The 22,262-nt window shown below is 41.6% G+C and overlaps 1 protein-coding gene across 5 annotated transcripts in view; it reads left to right on the forward strand.

The window, feature by feature from the left end:
- Positions 1-14,846, forward strand: part of LOC125231450 (histone acetyltransferase KAT6B) — a 47,262-nt gene extending 32,416 nt beyond the window's left edge. For 2 of the 5 annotated variants that reach the window (XM_048136908.1, XM_048136912.1), the window contains exons 5-11: positions 2,029-2,227; positions 2,921-3,318; positions 3,553-7,546; positions 8,231-8,373; positions 8,692-8,864; positions 11,935-12,037; positions 12,519-14,846. In XM_048136908.1, the coding sequence (XP_047992865.1) occupies positions 2,029-2,227; positions 2,921-3,318; positions 3,553-7,546; positions 8,231-8,373; positions 8,692-8,864; positions 11,935-12,037; positions 12,519-12,814 (5,306 nt within the window). In that variant the 3' untranslated portion in view covers positions 12,815-14,846. The remainder of the gene's footprint in view (positions 1-2,028; positions 2,228-2,920; positions 3,319-3,552; positions 7,547-8,230; positions 8,374-8,691; positions 8,865-11,934; positions 12,038-12,518) is intronic. The other 3 variants (XM_048136909.1, XM_048136910.1, XM_048136911.1) reach the window with 3 other exon arrangements.
- The last annotated feature ends 7,416 nt before the right edge of the window (positions 14,847-22,262 follow it).

Consider the following 22,262-nt stretch of genomic DNA (forward strand, 5'->3'; position numbering starts at 1 on the left):
CGGCCTCCGCTGCAGGCGCCCGCCACTCGCCCGCCCCGTCGAGGCTTGCCACATGGACGCTTTCAGAAAAAATGTTGCCATTTTCTTTTTTCTTAGCACTTGGAATTATTTCTACTCAGAATCACGCGGAATAAACTCTCTTCGTGATTTTGAATCGAAATAATCCTAAAGTTTTTCGAAGAAAGTTAATGTGACACTTCTTTCTAAAAACCTCCTTAGGTATACGTTACTGCACTCATTTACGTGTCGAGCCTGAGAACAACAAAATTCCTTCGTCTTCAAAGGCTGATGCTTCCACATCCAAAGAGATCTTCAGAACAACATCGGATTGATTGTACGAATTTGTCTTATGAAATCTTATAAGATAAGACAACCTTGTCGGACCAATGGACGGATATTCATGTTTCTTATGGGATCTCATAAGACAATTCTAACAATTAATCTGCTACCTTTGATGATCTAAGTGGATGACGCCGATCGATATGTAAATGACCCAGTATCGTATACACGTTGAGCTCGAGGCCTTGGAAGTATAAGCTGTATATCGACGAGCGTCAAAATCGACACCGCACAAGATTGAACACCATCAGCATGAGAAAGTCTTTCGTTAGAGTTTTGGAGAGCTAGAAGCTGAGCTAGTCGATTTGGACGGTCGATGGATGTACCGCTCAACCTCCAGCGCCGGGGGCAGGCAGGCGGCGGGCGTCGCTCGGGCCGGCTCCGTGCTGCGGGTGAAAGTGTCTCGTGGTGGATCGTCCTCTGATTGGTGGCCGTGGTGCTCGTGTTCTCTCATTGGCTCATTCTCTGCTCGAAGCGGCGTGGCGCCGGTGACTGTCGGTTGCGACCACACATGCACTTTCGCTCGCGTACATGCGTGAATGTACGGCTTTACGTGTTATTATGTTTGACGCAAGATACAAGTGATGCGAGTCATGTGGTGTCCTGTCCGTGACGTTTGACGCAGATGATAGTTCCCATAGCTTTTGTCTCGCGTCAACTTTTATTTCACATGTACTAATCATTTTACAGTGGTGATTGAGTTACTTTTGATTTTCTATTAATTGATTAATCTTTTAATTTACAGTTACTTTATTTCATTTTCTTTTGTAATTTAGTGTAATTTGGATTTCTCCTTTTGTTTCATGTCTTGTTCTTTACTGATCAGATCCATCATGATTACTAAGTTAACCATTAGCGACACACCATACTTCATTAAATAAAATTGCAAAATATATAGAATTAAATATGTTCTGTTCAATCTAATAACGATTTCAATTTGATTCTTTGTTTTTTTTTTTTAAGTGGGATGCTAAAGGATAATAATTTGTATGTTAAAAAAAATGGTTGAAAAGTATGAATTGTGATGGCTCTGTTCAAATATACACAATTGTACATTGTATGGGTTGTATATTGATTGGTATTGTTTTCGTAGTACCCTTGTAAAAAAGGGACATACGGGCCACTAACTGCACAATAACATCGTTGCGCTCTTGTTTCACTCTGTACTGTAGTGGAAGAGGTCCCAAATGTAATATATTATTAAACAGAGGTTACTTGTAAGCATGTCCTCATATTAAAAATGTCCCTCTGTAGGTGGAAAACGAAATGTGTTAAGTACATAAAAATATCACACATATGTTTTTGTAATTTAAACAATTAAGAAGGTAAGTTATTTTTTACAGTAAAAAGTTTCGTTTTCTAGCTGTGAATTTTGCTACTTGACTGAAGATAAAACTTTTCAATTTCCATGATTTTCTAGGTTTTTGAGAAACAAACAAAATTATTCAGAAAAAAGATCTTAAATACAGCATATTGATCCGTATTTGTCGTACATCTGTGCTCTTTTCAATCTAACAGGACTCGTTCTCTAAAACCCTTATTATTAGCCTTGTCAGTCAAATAGCTTCTGCCACCGGATCATTCTGTTCCTGAGATTTAAGAATCCCACATTTCGCCTACCAGGCTTCTTACCTCTCAAGAACATACCCAACTCAACTTCAATATACCAATTTGATTATCTCCCCACAGAAACCAAGAAGCTCCCTCCCGGGGTGACCGCAGGCGACGCGTCGTTGTTCAGTGCAGCGCTCGCGGCCGTAGGGGCGTCAGAACCCGAGCCGGTGTTGTCGGCCGCCGCGCCGCCGCCGCGGTGCCCGTCCGCCATCGAGTTCGGCCAGTGGGAGATCGACACGTGGTACTCCAGCCCCTTCCCGCAGGAATACGCCAGGTGACCTACCTTTGACTCCTAAACCGAGAGACTTTCCCCCTGATAGATATATTTAGTGCAGTGTTCGCGGCCATAGGGGCATTAGAACCCGAGCGGTACTATTACCCGCCAAGATGTCCGTCGGCCATCGAGTGCGGCCAGTGGGAGATCAACACGTGGTACTCCAGCGCCTTCCCACAGTAATACGCCAGGTTAGTAGACTCCTAAACCAAGAGACTTTCCCTATAGGAGATGTATTCAGTGCAGTGTTCGCGGCCGTAGGGTCGTTAGTTATCGATTACTGTAGCTCTTTTCCGCAGGAGTACGCCAGGTTAGTAGTTCTGTTACATAAAACAACAAGAAGTCATTTTTACCTGTTCTGACTTTTCTGAGTTCATTTGAAAATGGAAACAATCCGTATTGGATTAGTGATGTGCTCTGCTTCTGTGGTCGAAAGAGCTACCAAACTTTCAGGAAACGGAAACTATCTTCAAAAAGGCTAAATATTCTAAGTAGGAACAAAAAGAGATCTATTCTGACTGTGTGTTTAGTTTAGCGACTGAAAAGTTATCCCTAACGGCACAATGGAAACTTATGAAAATCTTTTCAACTTCTGACCGCAAAAATCTTTTCAACTTCTGACCGCAGCTTAAGACTGTTTTTCATTCAAAAGAATCATGAATAAGTACTAATGTCGAAATTTTTCTCTTCCAGGCTACCAAAGCTATTCCTATGCGAGTTCTGTCTCAAATACGCCAAAAGTCGGGCCGTCCTCATGCGCCACCTCGACAAGTGCCTCTGGCGGCACCCGCCCGCCACCGAGATCTACCGCTGCGGAGACATCTCCGTCTTCGAGGTCGACGGCAACGCCAACAAGATCTACTGCCAGAACCTCTGCCTACTCGCCAAACTCTTCCTAGACCACAAAACTCTCTACTACGACGTCGAACCATTCCTCTTCTACGTATTAACGAAAAATGATAACAAGGGATGCCACCTCGTCGGGTACTTTTCGAAGGAGAAGCATTGTCAGCAGAAGTACAATGTGTCGTGTATCATGACTATGCCGCAGTACCAGAGGCAGGGCTACGGGCGGTTTCTCATCCATTTTAGTGAGTGGTGGAATCTTTATTACATATTACCGTTATTTTTATAGGGTACTTTCTTGTGGTCAGAATATAATATGAAATTACGTTAATTTAGAGTTAAATGCCAACCAGTAAGTTTTTAACTTTGAGCCTCAGTAATTTTTAATCATGCTACTATTGGTGTCTAGTTACTTTATTGGGAAGTACCCTATTGGACGTTATTAGTAGTGTAGTTACTAAATATTCTTTTTGTTTCAGGTTATTTATTATCAAAAGAGGAAGGTCAACCTGGCACGCCAGAAAAGCCTCTATCAGACCTCGGGCGAGTGTCGTATCACGCTTACTGGAAGTCGGTCATACTCGAATTCCTACACGACCACAAAGACAAGCCGTTCACGCTCGAGGATATCGCCCACACGACTGGCATGCACATGAACGACATAGCAGCCACTTTCCAACTTCTAGGCTTCGTCAGATACCTACCTAACAATGACTCCATGAAACTAGGACTCTGCATAGACTGGAATAAGGTTGACAGCCACGTGAAAAAGTTAAGAAGTAGACCGCGGCTAGAAATCGACCCGGAGTGCCTAAGGTGGACACCACTTTTAGCCCCCACTGTCAACCCCTTCAGGTCGCCCGATGAAGGTTCCGTGGACCAAGACACTGAAAATGAAGAAGAAATGAAAACTGAGAGTGAAGACACTGCGACAGAGCCGGAAACACCAGTGGCTAAAGCTGAGACCAAGTCGAAAACTAAAGTTGAAAAGGAGAGGACTCCTGAGCCGGTCGAGGTCACGTCGTCCGGGCGACGGCGGACGAGACCACTCAAGTACAGCGAAACTACTTACCAGACTACTCCTACTCTCGTTCAAGAGGGCGGCAGAAAGCGGAAACGGGATGTAAACAGAAAGTTATCTGAGTCTAATTTAACTGAGGACGATAGAAAACCAGAGGAGACGACTCCGAGACAACAGAGAAGTAAAAGTGTTGCGAGGCGCTCCTCCAGAGTCGCTCAGAACGAGCTCAATGAAGATTCCAACCCTGCCCCAACACCTAGAAGCAGACGACAAAGCGTTAAAGAAAAAGAGACATACGTCTCAGAAGACAGCCAGGATAGTCAAGAAGATACTCTGGACAGTTCAATCACCGCAACAGCCAGTGTTAAAGCGAAAGCGAAGCGAAAACATCCCTGGCGGGGGCGCCCTAAGAAGAGACAAAAGGTCACCAAAGCTAATAAAGTCAGAACTGACTCCCCTGACGCTAAGAAAGCCAAAATGGACGAGGAAACCAACTGCAAAACTGACGACGATTCCATGGAAGAAGAAAAACCTAAATCGCCTGTCCAAAACCATAATTCTCCTAAAAGTCAAGATAACGACAAACCCAAGGAGAAAAGCAAGAATTCAGACAGCTCTGAGGACTCTTCTGGGGAAGCTGATGATGAAATGGACGTGGAAGAGGTAGAAGACAGAAGAAGCGTGTCCAGCAAACCCGCCAGTCCTCGGCAAGTGGAAGAGAACAGCACAGATCATCACACCAGCGACATGGAACTTGACAGCATACACATGGATTCACCGAAATCTATAGCTGAGAAAGAACAAGTCATCAAAGAAACTTCCACTGAAGACAGTGAGGAAAATGTCAAACCCAGCGAAAATAACGTAGAATCGCCCGCTGTTAACACCACGGAATCAAAACCTGAGTCACAGCAGAAAAAATCAGATGAACAGGCAGAAGTGAAAAATGGTGAAATTAAATCGCCAAATAAACCATCTATAGAAGACAAAGATACTATAATCATATCAGAATCGGACGATAATAACAGCCAAAGTTGTCCACTACCTTCGCCTAAACCCAACAACACGGTGCCGGCGCAAACTAACAATGAAAACAAACCTAAAGAGGTTGAAGAAAACGAAAGCCCTTCCAAGGTTATACCAGTTGTGTCTACTGAGAACGCTCACATAGTGCTGGACCACAAGATTCAGGAGGAAGTTAACCCAAGTAGACCACCAGTAGATCTTATTGTCCCTAAAATTCATCAAATAGAAACTATAGTAGTTGAAGGAGAGTCTGATAATGGCCCTTCACCCCATGTCACTACGCCACCAAAACTAAATGACAAATCTGTTATCAACGAGTCACCGAAACCAAAAAGAACTCCAGAAAAAGTAAACTCTGAATGTGAACAGAGAAAGTGTGAAATAAGAAAGGAGACAGTAATACAACACCAGGCTATGGACGAACTTAAAAGTCCAGAAAAAAAGTCTCCAACCAAACCAGACTCCATCATTCAAAATGTGGACCTTCAAAGAGACATTAGCAACATGAAATTACCTGAGATGCCCAAACTCGATTCATACACAGATCTACAAGATAGGAATAAATCTCAAAACTGTGTTAGCAAAGAAAGCGAAATCCCTTTTAGAAATGACATGGTCAATCCAAGAAAAGACGAGATGGTCATCACGAGAAATGTCATAGAACCAAATATGATTAACTATCAGAATACCGTGAGCAACTCCATGACGATACAGCAAATTAATACGGCGCAGCATTCCTACCTCAATCATAGAGCCAGTGTCAGCAAGGAGTCTCAAGCTGTCCAAACTGACAAAGTCATGAAGACCAGTGAAGCCAACAGGGTTAACAGCCTGGCGGACTCGCCTGTGATAAGCAAACCGACCAAACTAGAAGTGCCTCATCCCATTACGTCCCCCGTCATCAACCCAGTGATACCCAAAGTTCCCAATGTTACAGATATCAATTTTTTACCTAGATGCCAAAGTGCCAATGCTGCTGTAAACTTGGGTTCCGAAATGGACCCTAGTTTTGCGAACAGCAACGCTATTCAGAATTCCCTTGGAGGCTCTATGAATATTGTCCAATGTAGCTCACAAGAGAAAGATTTGAAACCGAGGGAGAAAAGCAAGCTTCGAGATGTAAGGGTTAATTCAGCTCACAGTAAATTGGAGAAACCGGAAAAGAAAAGCAAAAACGACACTCCAAGAAGCACGCCAGAGCCAAAAGTCGTGTTTTTTCCAGAGCAAAACGCTAACGCTCGAAAACCGGAGACGTCGGTCCCAATAAACGTCATCAACACCAACGCCGGCCCCGTCACGAGCAAACCAGAAACTAAGCCGGCCAACGAAGCGCCGAAGAAGCAAGATTTTTTTAAGAAAGAGAAAACTAACACAGCCAAATGTGACTCAAAAAACAACACGGTCAAACACGACAAGACTTGTACGCCGCAAATTGCCTTAAAACCGGACCAAAATGATCTAAACAAAATGCTTCCTAAGCTGCGGTATGACAACGATCTTGTTCCTAAAGACTACCCCATGAACCAAATCCCAAACTATCACACATCTCATGCGCAATATCAGTGGCCGCCATGGGACCCAGCGCGCCTGGCACAAGGCACATGGGACCATAACAGATTTCTCGACATGAAAAACAGTGACAAAAACTACTTAGACAAATTCCAGGGATTCAACTTGCCTCATCTTGAGCAGATGCAGAAATCGCCTCAGAAGCTACACCCAAAATATGATCAGAAAGATTTCCATAACATCGCTTACGGTGCGATTTCTTCTGGCATCTACGCCACAACAGGCCTTCCGCATTTTAAAGAAACTAAAGCACCAACTTCTAAAGCGTCCGAATGCTCGCAGAAGAACGATTGCAAACCTTCCAAGCAGTCAAAAACGACAACCGCCTGTCAAACACAGTGCGAACCTAAAAAATCTCAAGCTCAAAACGAGGCGCAAATGAAACAGATGATGCAGCGCCAAGTCAAACAACAAGAAGCTGTCACCAGCTGCGCTGAATACCGACAGCAAAGTCCTCAAGTGCTAACCTCCCCTGGATGTAAAACACCCTTTAATAATGGTCCTTGTAGCCAAGAGAAAGAGATAGAAAAGAAAAGTAGACAAAAGAAGGAGGAATCTCCTAAAGAGAGTAAAGAAGAAATGTGCGAAGCGGTCAGTCCAGCTTTGCAATCCATGGGAGTGTACACACCAGATTCAACCAGCAATTCCGTACACTCAGTGCAGTACCCTTCTTGTGAGCTGGACGTGTCGCAACTAGGGTTAGAGTCCCCGTCGAGTATCGGGTCGGACCTGGCGTCTCCGTGCTACATGCACGCGACGCCGAGCCCTCAGTACCCGCACTCGGCGATACATATACCCTCGATCATGACGCAGCCCAATCAGCCGCCGAAACAGCAGAAGATCAATAACAGGAATAGGTGAGTCTTTATCATTTTTCTATGCGGAGATTTTACAACAGATTTTGTACTCGTATTTTTTGCTTTGACAAAGTTTTAGAAGAATAAAAGCAGTCAAAACTAAGAAATAGTATTTTATGCAACATGTTTTTTGAACAATTATCGTGAAATTCACACTGTTTCCTGTATTTTGACTTGTCGGCCTCCCCTCTGTTCCTGCCTCACTCTGTCGCTCGCACTCCCCCGCGCCGCCGCCAGCCCCCGGCGCCCCGCGCACCCACGCTATATCCCTTAAAGGCTTCCTAACAATGCTTTAAGAGCTATATCGTATGGGTGGGTGCGCGGGGCGCCGGGCGGGGGTGGGCATCTTTTATGTAGGGTTTTAACGATCTATGCACGACACTGTAAATGACGAATAACACAAGAGTAGAAACAGAAATTAACCATTGCGATAGACGCTCCAGTTCCGTTTGAATTTTATTGTCGCTAACAACAAATGTATGAGTAAATCGAGTCAGAGAGTAGTGTGGCGTTTTAGTCGTGTCGGCAAACTTTTAGAGTTCGGCTTCGTCGGAGCTTCGAGTTCATTTAAAAATAATTCTGCCATTAATTTAGGTAGATTTTAATCTGTGGACTGTGGTCCGTAAGCGGTTATAATGCAAAATGTTTATCGACGCAGCAACTGAAACGTAGATTTATCGACAGAAACACCGGTGCCAGCAGCGGAGCGGGCGCGGGCGCGACAGCTGGCGCGGGCGCGGGCGCCGCGAGCGCCAAGGCCGAGCCCATGCGCGGCGCCGCCACGCCGCCCGCGCGCCACCGCACCACGCCGCCCCACCAGCCGCACGGTAACTTGCCACTCTCATTCTCACTGCCGCGCCGTGCCGTGCCGTGCCGTGCCGGTCTAACACGGTCTAATCACAGTCTTTGATACTCCCTTGGCGAACGAAGCGCATCGATACGGGTTCTCTATCGCACCGATACAGTTTGTGAGATAATCCTTTGCGTATCAATTATCGTGAGTTTTGACACGATACACAAAATGAGCAGCGGACGGCTCCCGCTCATGCGTCAGCGAAATATACCTACCCACGCTCGCTACCCACTACCGAAAACCTAAAATCGACTACCACGCCGACTTTCACGACGACCTTATGTTTACACAGCCGGCGGCGGAGCTGCGGCCGGCGGTGCCGGCTACCAGGGCGGCTACCTGTCCTTCCAGCAGCAGCAGCAGTACCACGGCGGCGGCTGGGCGCCCTCCTGCTCGCTCGCCAAGCTGCAGCAGATGGCCGAGGCGCCGCAGCACCACCACCAGCAGGTACGGGACATACCAGTGGTGGGCTAAATACGACCCGCGGGCCATGTTCGGTCCGCGAGAGGATTTTATCCGGCCCGCTACCGGTCCTTTTAAATATTGTTGGGTTTGGCCAGCATTGTAGTAAAAATGCATTTTTTTGTATAAATCTAACCCGCCTCTAAATTTCCTTCAAAGGGCCTGGCCGGACTGCCATGGTAAAATCGCCCCTGGCTAAATATGAAATATTGATATGCAGGATTATTCGTATTGTTACTACATGTACTACTACTGAATATTATGCCTCAAACTATTTCCGTTTATGAAAAAAATTAAAAAAAAGAAATTTTGTTTTTTATTTTTTTCTTTAAAACCGCGTATCCGATTGACTTGTTCTTTGGATATTTTATAGATATATTAGGGATACATCAATTAAAAAAAAATGAACTTCCTGACTTTTTGTTAAGTACATTTTTTTTTTAAATTTATGTTTTAATTTTTTTTTTTTACCACATACGAGTTAGCGACACCTACTATATTTTCATATAATAATCGCGATTTTATACTCTATTACATATATTTTTATCAAAAATATTAGTTTGGATCAACAATGTCAAAATAAGTTATTTATGTATTATTACCCTTTAGTACTTAGTACGTTGCTCCTGGAAAGTGATGTATGAAAATTTTGGCATAATTAATGGAAGATTTTTTTTTAAATTGGAATATGTACATTATAGGCCGAAGTTATTTTTCATCAACCCTCCCTACCCCTCCCCCCTCTGCGTCACCCCTTTACCCTCCCTTAAAGAGCCCAAAATGCGGTTTTTCTAAATTATTGACAAAACCGTTAAAGATACAGAAAAAACGTGTAGCAATGAAATAATACTTAATAAATTTACTACAAATCTCTCATTAACACTTTAGTGCTAGCACTTATAGTTTTCGCGTGATCCGTCACGAAAGTTGGTCCTTGCTGCAGTTTTCTTTAAAGAATATTAAAGTGTTCTCCCAAAATGCTTACGAAATCGTCGAAATTTGTTTGATACGACTAAAATATTGTAAACTCATGACTATATTAAATTAAGGGGATAAATCACTACCATGGATGGGACTTGAACTCACGGCTTCTGGATAGAAATTCGAGGGCTCTACCAACTGAGTCACCAAAAGCTCATCTCTAGTTAGCGAATTTTTCAGCTTTCTACTATATGAATCAATGGTACCCCTAGCGTTATTTATCTATCATATCTATCAATCTAGAGGCCGTGAGTTCAAGTCCCGCCCATGGTAGTGATTTTTTCCCCTGAAATTAATTCTTGAGTTTATAATATTTTAGTACTATCAAACCGATGATTTCGTAAGCATTTAAGGAGAAAACTTTTCATTCATTAAAGAAAATTGAAGAAAGGAGCAACTTTCGTGACGGATTGCGCGAAAACTATAAGTGCTAGCACTAAAGTGTTTATGAGAGATTTGTAGTAAATTTATTAAGGATTACTTCGTTCCTATACGCTTTTTCTGTATCTTAATCGGTTTTGTCAGAAATCGAGAAAAATCGCATTTTCGGCTCTTTAAGGGGGGGGTATATGGGTGACGCAGAGGGGGGAGGGGTGGGGAGGGTTGATGAAAAATAACTTCGGCCTATAATGGAAATATCCCAATTTAAAAAAATCTTCCATTAATTATGCCAAAATTTTCATACATCTCTTTCCAGGAGCAACGTACTAAGTACTAAAGGGTAATAATATATAAATAACTTATTTTGACATTGTTGATCCAAATTAATATTTTTGATAAAAATATATGTAATAGAGTATAAAATCGCGATTATTATATGAAAATATAGTAGGTGTCGCTAACTCGTATGTGGTAAAAAAAAAAAATTAAAACATAAATAAAAAAAAAATGTACTTAACAAAAAGTCAGGAAGTTAATTTTTTTTTAATTGATGTATCCCTAATATATCTATAAAATATCCAAAGAACAAGTTAATCGGATACGCGGTTTTAAAGAAAAAAATAAAAAACAAAATTTCTTTTTTTAAATTTTTTTCATAAACGGAAATAGTTTGAGGCATAATATTCAGTAGTAGTAACAATATAATAATCCTGCATATCAATATTTCATATTTAGCCAGGGGCGATTTTACCATGGCAGTCCGGCCAGGCCCTTTAGGCCCCCAATGAAAAAAAAAGCAGGCCTTACTTGCTAACAGGGCGGCTACCGGTACCACAGTATAAAGCAGTAATAACTCTTCTAACAAACTTCACTCCGCGCGGTGTGTCGAAAACTACTCTCCATATGCACCGAATACATGCGAAACTGGTAAGTATTGGGCTGGACAGTCGGGGCCGCGTTCGCGCGCTGTGTTGACGTGTTGAGTTCGGGAAAAAATGACGTCAGCACCGAAGACATATTTTCGTTACTGTAGTGTTTATGGGTGTATGGAGAACAGTTCTCAAAATGCGGAAATGTCAGAATGTTCTTTAGAATTCCTAGACACCCAGAAAAGTAAGTGGTTGTTTTATTTTTGCAGTGTTAGGTACATTATTGCTTACGTAAATGGCGTAAAAGTGAGATTTAAAGCTAGAATGACACATTAAAATCAATAAGGATTTATCTGTAACGACATTTAGGTAGATGCTGCGATCTATCTAGCTCGAAAGTTTGGTACCTACTTAAATATTGTGCAAACATCTATTCAAACATTTTATGTAAATACGATTTCGTCAGCAAACACGTACTTGAATCTTTATTAGATAAAAAGGTAGAAAGAGCGTTGGTACTAGCATAGCGCCATACACAGTTACTACGAGTAGGACAGTAGCACAGGTACAACCCTGCGTGACCTTGCGCAGTAGTAACGACCGCGTCGCCGCTGCCGGAGATTAACTACTGATTTATCCTTATACTGTGCCGGTACTAAAGGTGTTTGTTACATGGGCATTGCTAAACTTAACACACCGCAACCTTAAGCTATGGCAAGCTTGCAACTGGCAAAAATATAATAAGTAAGGCCTAATGTTATTTGGCCGTTAGTTTAAAACTTATCCGGGTCCGTTGTAAAAGGATGTTAACATGTATATTGATTAATTTGTGTTTGTTACAGTACGCACAGCAGGCGGGCGGCACGCAGCACTACCACAAGTACTACCCGGCGCCCAACCAGCTTGATGCGGCAAGAACGAGGACCCATTCTGCGCCAGCGCCTAGTAAGTACAATTGGATTTGCTATCAATTATCATACGATTATGTGTCTAGGCTTGGTTAAGCAGTTTTTTTTTCGTGCAACATAATGTCAACTTTTTGTTTTAACCCGCGGGCCTAGCTAGTACACTAGTATGATATAGCCTATCGCTCACAAAAAGTGTGAAAAGAACACACCGATTCGACCGTCTTGATATCGCTAATATAAAACGTTTATTTCCGTGGGTTATTAGTTGGATGAGTTGGGTCTACAATCTAATAGAGCAAGACAAGTCGCGAGGCAAACGTCCAACATAAATGTTGACGTTTATCGATAGATATCTACCGAAGCTAATTTATCGAAAGAAGAAAACGCACGCTGTCTAGGCCGAATCACGTCTGCAGTAACCGTTTGCCACGATAGGACTTAGACATGCTACTTGCTTCGCTCTGTGTGGGCCTAATAACTATTTATGTAGGGATCGTTAGTACAATGTGTGGTGTCAGTTCCAGGCAACCTGTCGCCGATGCAACACATGCAGATGGCGCCGACGTCGCGCATGTCGCCCAACCTGAACTCGCACATCATCTCGCAGTACGGCGTGGGCGTGGGGCTCGCCAACTCGTACCGCATGCCGCCGCAGCAGCAGTTCAACAACCTGCAGATGATGAACGTGAACACGCCGGTGCAGTACTCGGCGCAGGACCCGCGCGCGCAGCAGCCCAACGTGTACGCGTACGGCTACATCAACGCGCCGCCCGCGCTCGGGCTGCAGAGCCTCAACTCCACCATGCGCCGGTAGCCCCGCCGCAAGCCCGAGCCGGAGCCCTCCTCGGTGCGCCATTCCAGTGTTTGTGACGGACGTCTGTGACGCGACACCACCAAACCCTTATCCTAAGTACAAATAAGTTAGTGTATATAGCGTAGATCCGCTTCGGTCGCCCGATCCGGCTTTAGCGTGGCGATCTCGCGCGGTATCGTCGAAGCTGAACAGAGTACAAAATTGCGGATAATTTGTAATTTAAATACCCTCATTTGACCGGCGGAGATGTAGCATAATTATATAGTGCAATAAAACGTATTCGCTGTTGTATGTACCGGTTTGTGTCGACCCCGTATTGTGATCGTCCGATGCGTAATGAATCATAATAAATTAATATATTCTCGATTCCCAAAGAAATTAGTTAAGTCTTTGGTTTTGTTGAAAAGTGCAATTGTTTTGCGGATCGCATTATCGTATGTCTAACGGAGTATGTATATTTTGTATACAGTGTATGTAATGTACGCGAACACCGACCGAGCGTTCGGTCTACGACTTAATTTATAATTTAAATTTAATCTGTTCTTCGAAGTGCCTCTTTCTCGTCCTCTGCTTAATTTCCGTGTAAGATATTGTACATGTATTACGTTTAGTTAACACAAGGCTGTATATAGATCGCGTAAGTAGTATCACTAAGATAGATTATGATTTTCATTTGTAATTGTGATACCGGTAGCAGAATGGATTCGTTCCGCTGGATAGATTGTTTGAAGCTAATTTCACACACAGATAGTTTCCCGATCATATTAAACTGTCATTTTGTGTAAAATTTAATGAATTACGTAATAATTGAATTATTTTTTTATGAATTATCTGTGCGAATGACGAAAGTCCAAATATTTTTGAGATTTTTGTTCCTATATTTGTATGGTTGGAAACTAAATTTGTATGAAATTACCGACACCAGTGACGAACAGGCCTAAATGACGGTTATCGTTTTTTTTTATATTTTGTATTCTTTTACACTCGTAGGTTTTAAACGTTTTAATTAAGATAGTTATGTTTCGCTTAAGGATTATTTCGTGTTATCCCAGTAATTTATTGCCAAATGTTATTAACACTTAATTTTGCGTATCGTTTTAAGTTTTTTAGGTTAGTTGCGTTTAGTTTCTGCACGTACATTAAATTGTGTTAAGAGGCGCACCGCCGACCGTCAGTTGAATTTTGCTAAAGATCTGCCGGCTCTCGGTGCCATCGGGACTGATGTGAAAATTATCAATAACTAACATTTGAACGTGAAAAATTATCAGAAAGGAGAGCAATCCCGAGCGTGGTTTTTCCAAAATTTTAACCTACAGGAGTCTAAAAGGTATTAAAACATAAGTTATTCCCCAACCTTAATTATTGTTTGCATTTAAGCAATTAATATAGATTTATATACAGTTTATTAAAGTAACTAACCACGCTGTGCTGATGTAAAATTTTGAATTTTTTAAATTGCTAATAATTATATAATGATGCCGATGTGCTTGTTACTGAATGGAAATTATTCGAAAAATTGTAATAGTTCCGATGCTACCGAGCGGCCGTTGCTCGTTTCAGGGACATTGTAAAACTGCGTACTGGTGATCAACGCACACCACAGCTTTTGAAGGCACCATGAAAGTAGCAACTAACTTATGGAACAGCAATGGCTTGACAAGCTATATCGCATATTCGGGCGATAATTATTCCATGCTGGGCCCTTAGGCAAGTGGTCAATCGCTATAGCTCCGTGGCAAAGGGTACGCAACTGTCTGTCAGTATCATTCGCTACGGAGTATGAGTTATTGACCACTTGTCATGGGCTTTAGTTACTCAGTGATTTGATTAGTTTTGGCGACGAGTATAACAAGAGATTTGCGTTGTACCAGAAAGCAGTTTTTAGTAACAGGTAGTTTTCTCTATGTGGACTACTTGTTACTGCGCCCCAAGGTTATGAATGTTATTGTTACTAATGTGTAGTATTATTGTAAATACAATAACAGTAAGACATGTAGCAGGTGTTATCACACAAAATATAATTTTGTGAAAAGATGAGTTTATTATTTAAAACCATTCCCAGGCAGCTAACCTCCACCTTAAATAGACGGATGTTCTCGTACTCACGTTAATATAACGTGATTGGCGACATGTTTCGAGGCATATGGAGACTCATCATCAGGTATGAGTGCTCGCGGCGGACAGACTCCGTGCACGGAGTGAGAGCATGATACGATATATTAACGTAGGTACCATCGTATATTTAAATATGTCTCGCGAATGTTAAACATCTATAACCTCCAAACTTGTACTCTACATGGAGAGGATCGTAAGACTCGTAAGCGTATCGAACGTGACACCCACTCAAATAATAGAAAACCTAACCAGAAAATTAAAATTTTGAAAAAGCCCCCGACCACGATATAGTGGACGGATTTTCATGAAACATGGCTAAGAACACTCCAGACTAACTCTGCTTTCAAACGAAAAAAAAAAAAACTAAATCTAAATCGGTTCATCCGTTTGGGAGCTACGATGCCACAGACAGACACACACAGACAGATAGACAGATACATCAAACTTATAACACCCCGTCGTTTTTGCGTCGGGGGTTAAAAACCATTAAACCACGACGTTAAAAAATGAATAAAAGGTTAGTATTCGTTTTTATAAGATTTATTAATTTTCATTTAATTTGAACTAAAAACTCTACAAATACTAGGTAAGCCACGTTCACATAAACGAAACTTTACACAATAAATATTGCGAAAATATCAAAAATCACAATATTATATACATTGCTCAATACCCGTTAAAACTATAGATATTGGCCTACCTAGTTTGATTTAATATTATAATAAAATTATGTAGGTATCTACTACACAGCTACATATTTCTTCAATGACCACTTGAAAGAGTTTAACAAAATAATAACATGGGACAGCGCAATATGTTCATAGTAAAAATGCATTTTTGGTGTAAATCTGGCTTGCCTCTTAAAATTCCTCCATATTTTGGCCACCTTTGAAAAAAGTTTGCCCACCACTGGTGTAGAGCGAGATATCATTTGGCGCCATTGTTAATGGCCGCTGTACACATGGGGCCAACCTTTGGAGCACCCCCTTGGCCAAGATAAGAGTCGCTGTTTACACATTGGTGAACCAATCACATGGCATTGGCCCTTCATAAAAGATGGACGTAGAATGGAAAAGGCTAGATAAATATAGGTCATTCACGTTGTCAGCAAAATTTAATTAATAAATAATAACCTCGTGATAAAATTAAATTATCTGAAATATTAAAAAAAAATTGAATATTCTGATAAGCACATTTATCTTTTTTAGCCAATACATTAAAGATTTGCAAGGGTATTGCATTTCCTAAAATCAACACTATTATTGGTTTAAATAATCTTATTATTTTCGTAAATCTTTCACTTACTGACGGCTGACGACAAACTGAATGAGGCGCCAACGTGTGAACGCAGTTGGCCATTGGCGCCAAGATCCTTTTGGCCGCTGTACACATATGGCCAACGGTTCCACCAGCCCTTTGTGAAACCCCTTGGCCAAGATAAGAGCCGCTGTTTACACATTGGCGAACCAATCACTTGGCATTGGCTCTTCATGAAAGATGGACGTGGAATGGAAAAGTCTAGGAAATTCTAGATCATAGACGTTGACAGAAAAATTTGATTAAAAAATAATAACCCCGTAGTAAAATTAAATTATTTGAAATATTAACAATTTTTTGAATATTATGATAAGAACATTTATCTTTTTTAGGAAATACATTAAACATTTGCAAGGTTATTTTATTTCCTAAAATCTACACTATTATTGACATAGATAAACTTATTATTTTCGTAAATATTTCACTACCGTCCTCTCTGACGGCTGACGACCAACTGAATGAAGCGCCAACGTGTAAACGCAGTTGGCCATTGGCGCCAAGATCCTTTGATGTGTGGACAAAAAACCGACACCAATCGGTTGGCCGGCAAGCGCAAGCGCCAACTGCCAACTTACGGCCAAGTAGCCCTCTACACGCTTGGCCAAGGGGGTTGGTGGAACCGTTGGCCATGTGTGTACAGGGGCCATTTGATGTGTGGACAAAAAACCGACACCAGTCGGTTGGCCGGCCAGCGCTGGCGCCAACTGCCAACATACGGCCAAGCAGCCCTCTACACGCTTGGCCAAGGGTAGGTCCAACCCAACCGTTGGCCCCATGTGTGTGTACAGCGGCCTTAAGAGGGCTTTCGTGTTAAAAATAGTGAAATCGCAACCGAGCGCTTGATCATACCGTGTGTGGTATCAAATTAAAGGGCTTTGCGAGTAGTTTATAAATATATATCACATTATAGGACTTTTTCTACTTGGTCTAACAAAATATGAGAAAATGTCCAAAAGTGGTAATAATTGTACCGGTGAAGGCTCGTTTTCAAAAAATTTGCAAAAATCAATAATAGCAATTTATAATCACTAAGGCATAACAGCAATTTAAGTAAACGTTGCAGATTAATTTAGTACAAAACTTACTTCGATATGATGTAGATTTTCAAAGAAATTGTCACTTAATTTTAGGTAATTTCTGAAAAAAATTGAATTCGCCTTAGGCTAGTTTACTCTTTTTCAAAAACTTAAAATAAAAATCTAGTCTGAAATGATTGTGGTACAGGATATACGAATTATAAATTTACCCGTTTAAATATTCAAAATTGTTGAAATTTTACAAATAAGATCGACTGATTCAGCTCTATAGGTGCGTTTTTCTAAACGTGCATTAGAGAAAATTTCATAATTAATTTAATGAGTTACTTTTCAAAAATCCAGTCTTATAAAAATCAAGATAATAAGATGCTCTAACTGGAACTTGAATTAAATAAATCTATTGGATAACGGAAAGTGTAGTATTTCACCGACTAAAACTATCAATTTTACATTCTTTTGACGTTTTTTTTGAAAGCAGCCTTTTTTTTTTTTTTTTTTTTTTTTTTTTTTTATTATAAATGGGCTTACTCTTGACCACAGACTAGCCAAAGGCAAAGACGTGGCCTACGATGGAGTGAGCTCGCCCAGAAGATGCCTGTTCACTTATGCCTTAAAACATTTTACTTTTTGGCGCCCCCTACAATTAGGCACCGGGGGCGGCCGCTCTACCCTTGATCCGGCCCTGCCGTCACCATACACCTAAACGCATGTTTTTATTTTTACAAATTACCAAATCTAGTAGGCGGACAATTTAGGTAAACTATTGTAAATGTAGGCGATTAAGCATACATTATGCTGAATAATATGTTAGAAACATGCTCAAACCCGAATACATTTGTTTACTATTTATTCGTGTTTCAAATACATTCGAGAAAATCAATATATGCACATGTATCCTGTATTGTACCTATCTTTAAACCAATTAATAAATAAATTATAATAAAAATCTTCGTTATTAAAGGTACTTAAGTAGTTAAATACTTTGGAACATTGTTTTGGTCCTTTTCAACATTTTGTATTCGATTAAAACTAGAAAATATTAGGTGTATATCTTCTTCTCTTCTGGCAATGATTTTCACTCACCACGATATACCTAAATATTTCACGATCTGGGGACCGATTTTTGAATATCGAACGCATTACGTCGTTTTCCACAGACTTTCGAACGGCGAATTCATGCGTTCGAGATTCAAATATCGGTCCCCCTGCCGGATCTTACGATCGGCCACTGACATGAATATGAGATAGATATAACGGTCGCGGTCACGTGAAATTAACTACTTATTTCTATAAAATCTTATCTAATTCACCGATATAGTAACCCACAAAATACTTATAATTCACGTCATACGCAAGCAGTGGCATACCTCGCACTAGTTACGGCCCTGACTTGATGTCATCATCATTATATCATATCAGCCGAAAGACGTCCACTGCTGGACATATGCCTCCCCCAAAGATTGCCACAATGACCTATCCTATGCCACTCGCATCTAGCGGACTCCTGCGACCTTCACCAGGCCCCGTAGCTGAATGGCATTTCTCCGACGCCAAACGAAAGCGATACGCCGCTGGCTCTGTCGCGCCAATACGCAAGCGCGATAGAGATAGATATCTACTAGCGCTTCGTTTCGTGAGCGATTGTGCCATTCGGCTAGTCACCCTGGTCATCAGTCTACCTTGTGGGGGATCTACCCACGCTGCGTCTTCCGATACGCGGTCGCCACTCGAGAACCTTTCCGCCCCAACGGCCATCCCAAACCGGCCGGCTAAACTTAAGTGGCAGTGGGCGGGGCACATTACACGTAGAACCGATGACTTGAGGGCGTTGCTCGAAATTATGCTACACTTTGGTCTCTAGTAGACAGCAATAGTACGCTGCATAAGCCCATAAGGACAAGTATGTTAAAGTAAAGTATGTAATAGCCAACTTTTTTTTACTAATAAAGCTGAGTTAACACCAGCAAGTTATTGCTGCAAGTTTTGAGATGCAACTATGGGTAAGAGTGAGTGGCAAATATCTGCATCTCTTTCTTGCAATGTACCCCTGTTTCAAAACTTGCAGCAATGACTTGCAGGTGTAAACTCAGCTTAAAATACTAAATTTTTAAATAAAATTGTATTAAAATAAAAAAAAAAACACTAAATGAGAGTCAAACTTAATTAAAATATTTCAATCGAGTTACTAACATAATAAAATATATCACATGTAAAGAGGTAGGTGACTTGTTTTAAATATTTTAATATAAATAAATTACATTTCATTTGAAACATTTCACCTAAACGTATCATAGATAGATAGATAGAGTGTATCTGTTACAGTCTGGCCAAAAAGAGTCAAATCAAAAAGTGGCAACATTGTAGTGTCGTCCCGTTTTCTCACACATATTGATTTGAAAAGGATGGCACTACAATGTTGCCTCTTTTTAATTCTACTCTTTTTGGTCAAACTGTATCTGGGCCATTTTTTTTGTAACATGGGTATTTTTTACGCGATTCATACTCATAATCGAGAGCTCTTTCGATCCTGATAGGAGAAAAGAAATGTCCCAAGATTTCCATACATTTTTTCGAACCTTCCATTCCCTCCGTTACCGCCATACAAAATGTATGAAAAAATGGTAACAGAATGGGAAAAAACCTTAGGACACTTTTTTTCTCCTATTAGGATTGAAAGAGCTCGCGATTCTGAGTGGAAAACACATAAAAATTTCTAAATAAAAAAAGTGGGGTGGACAACTTAGAAAAAAATGGCCCATCAACGTCACAATCACACGCTTCGGAAGCGTATCCTACTACAAAACTAAACTATTTTGGCTCAGTGATCCAAAGTGAATCTTGGCCTCCGAAACGAGAGATCGCCACCTGTCCCGATCCTGCGCAGCCTCTTGCCAGTCACTGACTTGAAGCCGACGCAGATGCGCCACCACACTGTCCTCCCAGCGATACCTGGGTCGACCCGCCGGACGGCCACCAGCTGGTCGACCCAAGAATGCTGCGTATCCTAGCTTTTTAAAATCAACCGAAGTAGTATCTTTTAGGACCGATACGTCGACCTACAAACCTTCCTAGAAAAGAGAGTACACCTCCATCTTAAAGGCCGGCAACGCACCTCCAACACTTCAGGGTACGTAGCCGAATGGTACAAACGCTCACGAAACGCTCACTAAACGGAACGCTCGTAGATATCTATCTCTATCGCTCTTGCGTATTGGCGCGACAGAGCCTGACTACCTTTCACGGCGTTTCATTTTAGTTTCGTGTCGCAGTTCTGCGATGCCAGATGCCGATCGAAAGGCCGCTGGCTCTGTCGCGCCAATACGCAAGAGCGATAGAGATAGATTGCATTTCGGTGGCGTTTCGCGTCGCAGAAATGCCATTCGGCTACGGGGCCTGGTGTTTCGGGTGTCCATGGGCGGCAGTGATCGCTTACCATCAGGTGACCTGTCTGCTGGTTTGCCTCCTATCTCATAAAAAAAACTCTAGAGCTGAAGACCTCATGAAGGTTTGTAGGGCCACACGCCGGTCCCTCCTAGAAACCTCCGCATTGTGACAGCAAGTTGAAAAACCTAGTATGAAATCCTGTCACCAAAAATTATAAAATACAACAAAATACAGAATTCTTATTGTACAGGTACTGAATTATCACATAACATTTAAACGCATGGCACATTCCCTCACACAATTAGTGCGTTTTCACATTATCCGATCCGATATCGGATATACATGGATCTTGGATGTTTTCTATTTTAATCCTTCCGACATCCGATATCGGATCGGATAATGTGAAAACGGTCTTACTCTATGGAACAGTCGCAAACTGATCAAGTACCACTGACCACAATTAATTTCATGAAGTAACCACAAACTGTTCATATAAATTAACCCAAGTATCTATCCTATCTTTTGTATATTTTCAACTGTATAGTGCAGTTTAGGAAATAAACAGGCAAATACAACACATATAGTAAAATCACAAAAAATCAACTTATGATAAGTTCTAGATTCTTTAAGTAACTTTATACATTTCATTTAGCTAAAGTCACTGTCTATAGATAGATACCTGCACACTAGTTCCTTCTTCTCTTCTTTACATGCTGTTACCCTCTGCTGGGGTGTAGGGCTCGAATCATATTTCTCCATTTACTCCGGTCTTGGGCAGTTTGGGTAACCTCCTCCCACCCCATGCCTAGTACCCTGAGCTCCTGCTGAACCGAGCGACGCCAGATCGATTTAGGGCGGCATGGTTTGCGCTTTCCGGGTATATTCCAGGTGAGGGCCATTTTGGATAGGTGGGTATCAGGTTTTCTGAGGATGTGTCCAATCCAATGCCATTTCTGCCTCTGGATTTCTTCGTGTATGGGTGCTTGTCCAGTTATTCTCCACACACACGCACACTAGTTGAATAAACTTTATCGCTCTGGTGCATCCCTATCGCGCTTACAAATAGTTTGAAAAGGACGGTTTATCACACGACCGTGCTTGCCTGCCTGAATAGCAATTTAGAACATCAAAGACATATTACATTGTCCGATTTTAAGATAAACTTGTAACAGACGTTACAATCCATATTCTCACTTTCAAAAGTTCTAGTAATAGTTCGATTTTAAGTTATATTTCTAACGGCTGTAAAAATCCATGTTCCAGATTTTAAAAGCCACAAACTGAATGAACAACATACCCAACTGTCATCACATACATGACAATAACTGCAACCATAATCACATATTTCTGGCCATGCTTACAAGGTACAAATATAATTTAGCTTTGCCGCACAGAGAACCTCCTATAGAGTGGCAATCCTGTATATTTTGTTCGCGATACGAGTCACCAGTGTTTGGGGTGCGAGGAGCGGGCGGGGAATGTGTTAAGCGCGCTGTGATTGGCCGTTTCAAGGACGGCGGGCAGTCGCGCCAGATGAAAAGGGACAGAAGTATGACTGTCCCTCTACTGACGCGTAAGTGGCCAATGTAACCTGA

Source organism: Leguminivora glycinivorella, chromosome 11, assembly GCF_023078275.1.
Source record: "Leguminivora glycinivorella isolate SPB_JAAS2020 chromosome 11, LegGlyc_1.1, whole genome shotgun sequence".
NCBI lineage: Eukaryota > Metazoa > Arthropoda > Insecta > Lepidoptera > Tortricidae > Leguminivora > Leguminivora glycinivorella.